Source organism: Clytia hemisphaerica, unplaced genomic scaffold (assembly GCF_902728285.1).
Source record: "Clytia hemisphaerica strain Z4C2 unplaced genomic scaffold, Clytia hemisphaerica genome assembly, whole genome shotgun sequence".
NCBI lineage: Eukaryota > Metazoa > Cnidaria > Hydrozoa > Leptothecata > Clytiidae > Clytia > Clytia hemisphaerica.
Genome location: NW_027103771.1, coordinates 250,993 through 259,424, shown reverse-complemented (window position 1 = coordinate 259,424; position 8,432 = coordinate 250,993). Strand labels below are relative to the sequence as shown.

General features: G+C 34.5%; 1 protein-coding gene across 2 annotated transcripts; it reads left to right on the top strand.

Moving 5' to 3' along the window:
• Nucleotides 1–1,935: 1,935 nt before the first annotated feature.
• On the top strand, nucleotides 1,936–7,149 carry LOC136806058 (secreted frizzled-related protein 3-like). 2 transcript variants are annotated; one of them, XM_067062630.1, is made up of 3 exons: nucleotides 1,936–2,029; nucleotides 5,735–6,351; nucleotides 6,510–7,149. In XM_067062630.1, the coding sequence occupies exons 2-3, from the start codon at nucleotides 5,844–5,846 to the stop codon at nucleotides 6,839–6,841; spliced, it is 840 nt and encodes a 279-aa protein (XP_066918731.1). In that variant the 5' UTR covers nucleotides 1,936–2,029; nucleotides 5,735–5,843; the 3' UTR covers nucleotides 6,842–7,149. The 2 variants fall into 2 exon arrangements, with proteins under 2 accessions (XP_066918731.1, XP_066918730.1); XM_067062629.1 differs by lacking the exon at nucleotides 1,936–2,029 and adding an exon at nucleotides 5,329–5,368.
• Nucleotides 7,150–8,432: the final 1,283 nt, after the last annotated feature.

Genomic DNA, 8,432 nt, shown 5'->3' with positions numbered 1-8,432 from the left:
CAAAAGGAAACGCGTCTAAACAGAAATCATAATGCTCAGACGGGAAGCTGTATATTTCTGCGACATCTTTTGATCCTTTCTAGCTATTCCGATATATCTTTTCATGTATTTTTATCATTAGATTTATAAGAAGGACTGGTAAAATCATCAATGGTAAACTTCAATGGTGTTTCAAAGCTCTATGATTTTAAAATGAGTTTAATCTAAAAGTTACTCAACTAAATTTGTTATATTTTTTCAAAGTTGATATTGATTTTTTTTAAAGAGATCTTAGTCCATCTTTCCTTTGGCCAGGGTTCAGGGTTAAGCTGAAATTGAACACAGTTTTCTTATAAAAGTTTACTATGCTTTATTTTTAGCCATTTGAGGGATGTTTGCATTTAGCTTATTTATGATGAGCATAAATCTGTTTAATTAATCCTGTTCGCTGCACTTTGGAGGAAACTGCTATACGTTCCTTTTTTCGTACATCAGTAAATATTAAAATGACGTCTTGTTGCATCCTATTTTTTATCAAGTCCTTAGTAACTGCAAGGTAACCTGATAACAACTGTTCATAATTTCTTTCTTTCTTACGCGTACGGTAAACCTCTGAAGGCACTTGAAAATTATACATCTGAGGAAAATAGTCCTCCCGCGGAAAATTCTACAACAAGAATCTTGTTGTGCGCCGGAATGTCAAAAACTGATACGTCATTGTCATAAACACAATCACACAACTTTGTTGTCGTTCCTAGTCCTTTTAGACGGACGTGGTCCTTACGATTTCGAGATTGCATATTCGTCAGATTGTTATGTTTTCACGCGTCCCTTTAGATCTTCAGCGTGGTGTGCAGAAAACATTCACAATCTGATCTCGGGTTACTGCGAAGAGCATATTCTTTTAGTTCTATTTACTAAACTAAAGTAACAAAAGCTGGTAATTTTGGAATATTTCATTTACCGGAAGTAATTTGATTTTAAAAAGTCAAGTTCGGGATCAAACTTTTTCCAGCTTACAAGATAATAAAAAATGGTTTCAACATGAAACTGCTATTTTACCACGGTTTGCTGAAAGCCTTAAAATGGGACTATAACATATTTTCCTTCAAAACTTCAAAACGACTCTTTTTTCTACTTTTCAATAACAGGCTCTCATTAGAGAATTATTTTTCATGTTTGCTGTTTTTTCTGGAGATCAAAACTTTTCGTTAGAACAATTTAAGTATGAATGGCAATTTGAATCGAAAAACATATCACTCATGTGTCTTCCTCGTTTCCTCGTGAGCTGTCATGAAAACTTTCATCCATCGATGATATAACGTCTATTATATGAATGGTATTGATGGAATGTGGGAACCCTAAAATTACCCAGGAATTCAGGAAATCTGACATTTCAGTCATTTTCCAAATGGTTCTGTAATGAGAAGTTTTTTTGAATGACAAGATCGAAAAATTGATGCAATGACATTTTTTGCACAATTTTGTTTAGGTCACAAAGATAAACCTAACAAACCTTTACTTAGAGATAATCGAAGCATTGATTCAGACTCTAAATTGAATGTAATAGTCAAAAATATAATAAAAATCCAATACATAACTTCGTTGCATGCAGATCTTTTTGTCATAGCTAAGAACTTTCTAAGCTGTTTTAAATTTCAGTGGTCAGAACAGTTAGTAGTTAATAACTACATTTTGCCGACACAAAGAGTCAAAAGTGTGAGCTGGGGTAATGATAAACAAATACGAAAGGGAATGTTATACTGAGGGAACACACAGCTATTTTTCTTTCCTCTGTCAAATATTAAAACCCTCTTCCTATCCGATAAAGTTACGTGTATTAAAATAACATCCAGACCTTTTGATCGTTTTAAATGCAGTACTGTCAGACAGGACATTGTAGATGCTATATAAAGAAATCCTAGGGCATATCAAATGGGAAAGTATTCCTTGTTTGACTGCTGGACAAGACTATCAAGACACTTATGCATCTCTAGACATCAACAAAAAATTTCCGCTTTTCGTTTCGAAGAGAGAGACTTGTATTAAGGTAAGAGCGTGTTCTTTTAATTTATGTAAACAGAGGCGTCTATTATAATTGATAATATCTTAGAACCGTAATGGTGCTTTTCTCTCTTGTTTATGTTGGAGCCTTGCTTTAGCTGATGAAATCAAATGCCATAGACTAGTGTCTTAGTTCTCTTATTATCCAGACCACAAAGAGAAGGGGGTGACTAGACGCTACCCTACTTTTCAATCATATGCTAATTTTCCAGCACTTTCTCAATGCATTGAATTTATATTATGAAATTGGAATAAAAATTGGAATGACTTACAATTGGTTTTTCCAGAAAAAATTCAATATTTTGGGGTGGAGGATATAACATTTCGTGGAAATTTATCCCCCGGTAATTGTGACTTTTGACCCCCTGCCCATTCCGTCTAACCTGCGTCTAACCCCCCGAACAAGCATCAGTTGACCCCTTGGACATTCAAAATTATCTCAAACAGAGCAAAACTACCCCCGAGCAGAGCAAGTTTATCCCCCAGACAAGGCAAGTTTTTCAGACCTTCACTGCCCCCCTGACACTATATCCTTTACCCTCTCTTGTACGAACAATTTCTTGAAGAGACCAATCCTGTTTTTTGTGATATTTTGGGTGAATTTTGAACGCACAAGCTTCGAAAACAAACCTAGTTTAAATCATCAGATCGAATTCCAAAAATCAATACAGTAATCTTGTTGTCATGGCAACCCTTTTACCAGATTGCAGAAAAAATAATAAGTCTTTTTAATGGGTACGGTCATTTGCATTTCCGGCCAATTTCAAAAGTTTGAATTGGAATTACTGACATCTAGCTTTTTCAGTGTTTTATACTGTATACTGAGGGTGATTTTCATCAAATAGCTTGCAACCAAAAGCCAATTATTTTCACCAAGAATAATTTCATCTGAGGTCATTATTTTTATCTACTTTGAGAAGAAATTTGAAGAATGTCTTCTTTTGCAAAAGCTATTTACAGGTCTACTAAAATGTTTTGCAGAATAGTTTTTTATGTCATGCCAAAATATCGTTACATAGATTTATAAAGCCCGAAGGGCTATGTAGATGTCATGCTTTGGCTGAAAAGTGTGCTGTGGCTAGGTAGGAAATCCCACCTAGGTCATGTAACATTACAATTGAATTTCAGCGTTTGACCAATCAGAAGCTTCACGGGTTTTTGAAAATAATAGCGATGCGATATCATATTCTTTTGCCTGCGATGGCTTAAAGCACGACATCTAGCCCTTCGAGCTTTATAAATCTATGTATCGTTATCCCTGTTTATCTAACAAATAAATTCACTAGCACAAGGGAAAAGTATAATGTCTTGCAAAAAGCTAGAGCTTTGTAGCTGGCACACAACGTCGTTTCAACGTTCATCTAAAGTTATATAGATGTTGTGAACGTTAGATAAACGTTGAAAAAACGTTGCGTGCCAGCTGGGTTGTAGCCACGTTTGGTGATTTTATTTTATAGAAGCATTCTTCAAGTCAAGGGAATGAGCACATTATGTAGGAACTTTTTTCATACGTATTGAATCTAGATTTTAACTAAATTGATAGATGGATGTCATTGTGGGGAGCTTTACTTTGGCTAAAACGATTCTTTTTCGGTATGTTTTGATCAAATGTGCCTCTTTGTTTCAAAAAACTTGCGAAAGATTTTGGAGATTATGAGTCTGAAATGAGAGGATTAAAAGGGATATTTTAACTAATATTTTTTGTTATTTCGAAAATTGATGTTAAGTGGTCTGTGTGGTCTAAATTATGCAATAAAACCGACATAAAACAAAAACAAAAACATTGAGGCATTGGAAATATTACTTAACACAATTAACACGAAGAACGATGTTTTTCATGTCATGTTTTGAGATTTTCAGAAAAAAAAACATATGTAATAAATCAGGCGATTGTTTTGAAATCAACTGTTGGATATATTGATCATTTCTGCTCACCATCAATAAATATAATTTTTCGTAATCGCAAAATATTTCTTACCAATATAAGACATAACCTGATTGTCTAATATTTTCAAAACATTTTGAAACAGAATTAGAGATCTTTGGGAAGCAGACAGTGATAAATCAACATTTGGAATATTTCGTGGAAGTAGTTCAAAATCTTCACTCTATTTTGGTGTTCTTAAATGTGGGCGGGAGAAGTAAAAAACAGTAATTAAAGTCTATTTTGAAAATGATTTTTCTATTTTTAAAATCTCGGATTTAAACATGTCTTGTGACGTTTATTCCCCGTTTATTAAGCATTCACGAAATGGGAATGCTCCTGAACTAGAGCGAGGCTTTTCCTCATGACAAATTTGACGTTCAATGTTATTTTGAGCCTAAGAAAGATTCATCTATTCCCCCCTTACCCTTGTAATTTTTTCATTTTCACCTCCTACTTCTTGGGACTTATCCAAACTCTAACTTCTCCGGAGAAGTAATCATTCCCGTAAAATGAGAAACAAAGACACCCCCTTCTCAGAGACCCACTTGGTCCCCTTTCCCAATGGAAAAATTTGCCAAAACATCATTTCTGCACTGAAAATAATCAAATAAACAGATCTTCACTGCAAAATATTGTGCTATTGTTTCCATCCCCACTGAATTTTCTTTCCCACTTGAAAATAATGGAATTCAAATCCCCAGCCATAAAATACATGGAAATATCATCCCCCAACAAGTTAAAATCCGTTATTATTAGCCTCGCGTGCTGAAAATAATTTACCGGGTCTGTGAGAAGGGGTGCAACATTAATTTTGAGCGTCTTTTTCTAACCAGCATTGCCCTCCATATAACTTCAGATAACCGGGAGTCTGCTGTAATCTTTCAAAATTAAAGAAAGCAAGAAGGGTGTTAAAGTTTTCTGGATTAGACACTCCAAAAACCTATTATCGCTAGTTACCATCTTAGGTCTAAAGCCACTCCTTTTAGGTTCTTTACGTGCTTTATACACTAATAATCAGATCCTTCAAATCTGTCATGGACCATCGAATATTCTCAGGAAATATTTCATCGTTTTGTTGTTTTGACTAAATGAATGGTATTTGACGTCCTTGGGGGGTCACTTCATATTTTAACAAGAGGAAAGGAAGAGGACTATTTATCCGCGTGAAGAAAGCACTTCAAAGGCATTGACATTTTTCTTGTTTATCTAACAGAGATGTCCTATTCATCAATTACGTGAGGGACTGGGTATGACTTTTTTTCTTTGCTTTTGTTCCCGACAAAACCCATAAAGGAACTAGTACCGTTTGAAAAGAAGGCAGTCATTAATTTTTGTAGCGAACTAAAGGAAGCTAGATTTTTGTCGCATATTCTTGATTTTTTGGATCTAATTACTCAGGTATGTTTGATATGCATCTAATGTCTAGCATTTAATAGATTGTCGCGTACTCTTTGAGAAGATTCTCTTTAGATGATCATTAAAAGATTTTTAATTACATTTTAATTCTTAATGAGGTGTTTAAAGAATGTCTAATTTAGCAGACTTTGGTCGCGCATGTAGCTTTAGTATGACAGTCGAAGCTATTTTTTCTTCTTGACACAATTCGAAGAATGATAATAGCTCTACCGGACATAATAATGGTTCCAATGTCATCATACTTCGAATTCCTGGTTTTCAAACTCATTAATCAACTTTTATTGTATGTTTCTATTGTTTTAATAAACATTTGTTTAATTGTATCTATTGTTTTCTTAATATAAATAGGTCGTGTTTATCTTGTCAACGCATCATTCAAAAGATTGCACTCACGAAGTAAACAGCAAGAATTCAAATCAAAGAACTTAATCAACAAACGATACAAACTTCAACAAAGATGAATCAATTACAACTCTTATGTCTGGCAATCCTCTGCACTGTCACATTTGCACGATATGCACCAAGTTACCAAAGATGTGAACCTGTACGTGTTGAAATGTGTAGAAACCTGGATCCAAAGAATTGGGTTCGAACCTCGTTCCCAAATTTTATGAACCATTCATCATCCATTGTTGCTGAACGAGAACTTAAACAATATTATGACATCATTGATTCCAACTGCTCGCCATACCTGACAACTTTCTTATGCTCTTTATATATGCCAATCTGCAAAGCTGGTATTGGTCGTATCCCACCTTGCAAATCATTATGTCAAGCAGCACGCTCTGGATGTGAACCATTGTTGAATTCAGCTCACATCAGATGGCCTTATTCCATGAATTGTGACCAATTCCCAGACAGTGGACAACTTTGCATTGATTTACCAGAAACAGCACCAACACCAAAGGCTCTGGATGAAGTTGAAGCTAATCAAATCCCTTCTAAAAGAACAGTCATCAAGAAAGGTGAGAATACTTTTCGAACTTGATTTTACCTTTTTACTGCTGAAAATACCATCAGATTGCAATTTTCTTGATTCCAGTTTACTGACTTAAGGTGATTTGGAACTTTTTAATCATATTTTCTTTAAACAATATCTAAATCAAATCTTTTATTTTCACAGATAAATTACCATCAATCGCAAAAAAGGATCTGAAACCATTAGAAGAAGTCGTTCTAGAATGTCCACCTGATAAACAAATCATGGTCCGTAAAATTCGTCATTTTCCAGAACGTAATACTGATTGCTGCCCTGTAGACTCTAAAGAAAAGATCTCAAGAGGATGCAATGGTAAACAAAAATGTGAAATCATCTTAGATGAAAACGTCATCGGACATGGTTGCGTAACATCGATGGAGAAAACTTCCGTCAAATATAAATGTGTCGGACTTCAGCATAACGTCAAGACGCGTAAATCAATTGGGTGTCGGAAAAACAATAAAAATGGTATATAGAAACATATTTCAATAGACTTATAATTGACTATGAGACATACCCAAAAATGAAAGAATTATTCCGACTGCAGCGAGACCAACGCGATGGTTTTCACACTTTATTTATACACTAAACATAGATTTTATTGAAAAAATTTAATGTAAATTTAAGTTATAAAGAGTTAAAAAATTTTAACCTGTTTTTCTTTCTGTTATTAGTTTTTTTATCATTTATCTTAATTTTAAAAACATTGTAAATATTTTATATTAAAAGATTAATTAGAAAAATAAATATTATAAGTAACAACAAAGAAAATTCCAAAATACAAGATTGTTGCTTCGTCGACTCGGTCCCTTGCTTCGTTTTTTATGTTTCAGATAGTGTTAACGAAAAGATTTTCGGCCAAATAATCCCATGCCTCAAAAATCTGACTAAATCATCCCTGTCTCACAACCCCGGTGGAACTTTTTCTCTCAGTGGGGATAAAAATTCCTATTGAAAGTACAATGGGGATAGAAATTCTACTCTTCCAAAAGTTAGAAAATACAGTGGGGGTGGTTTTGGGGTGCAATTTTCGAGCATGGAATTTCAAATGGGGATGAAATCTAAGTCAATTTTCCAGTGGGGTTGAAATTACAGGGTATTTTCCCACCTGGGACGAAATTTTTACCAAATTTTCCTGGTTTGTGACACAGGGGTGTTCTAAAATTCGGTCATTGTGGACAGTTCAAAGAAGATAAATATCAATAAGAAATACAGAAAATCTCCTCCCTTTTAATGTCTGTATATGGAGATCAACACTATTAACAGCTGATAAAAATTTGTAGAGTTTGGCAAAAATTATGGCATTTTTCTTTATTGGGAAAATTTCAGGGACTCTTTCTCGACAGAACGATGATAGTTCGAGTAAGTAGGAGCAAACACGTCTTAATTTAGCATAAAAGTATAACTGAAAATCTTTACACTTTTCACACCTTTGTGTCACAGACCTGCTAGGACCCCAGTCTCACTGGAAAATTTGGTAAATATTTCGTTCCTAGTGGGAAAGTGGGAAAGTACCCTGAAAATTCATATCCACTTGGAAATTGACTTTGATTTCATCCTCATTCGAAATTCGATGTTTAAAAATGGCACTCCAAACCCATCCCCACTGGATTTTTTGACCTTATAAAACAATAGAATTTCTATCCCCATTGGGATTTCAATATGAGTTTTTATCCCCCACTGAGGAAAAAAGTTCCACCGGGGCTGTGAGACAGCTGTCTTACTTTACACAGTGATTTAGAAAATAGATAGTCATCGATGACTGCTTGATTGCAAAGAAAATTAGGTTAATGCTTAGTAACTATATTTTATTGATTGTTATCGGTGGTCCAAAAAATATCGGCAATCTGATTGGTTAAAAAGAGTACAATATATCTTGTATTTTACATGTAAAAATATAAATTGACGAAAAGATGTTGTTGCATTGTAGCGGTAGCAGCAATCTAACGTCACTTTGCTACAAAAGTGCCCTGCGTTTTTTTTCAACACAAAAAGTGCATTTTTTGGGTCACCGATAAACCAGTTATCAGACATTTGCTCGTACAATATGGAAATATTTCACTCGTT

Coding starts and splice junctions, on each gene's coding strand:
- LOC136806058 (XM_067062630.1), top strand. CDS start 5,844: ATGAATCAATTACAACTCTTATGTCTGGCAATCCTCTGCACTGTCACA. Junction 6,352..6,509: donor AAGAACAGTCATCAAGAAAG/GTGAGAATACTT, acceptor TTATTTTCACAG/ATAAATTACCATCAATCGCA.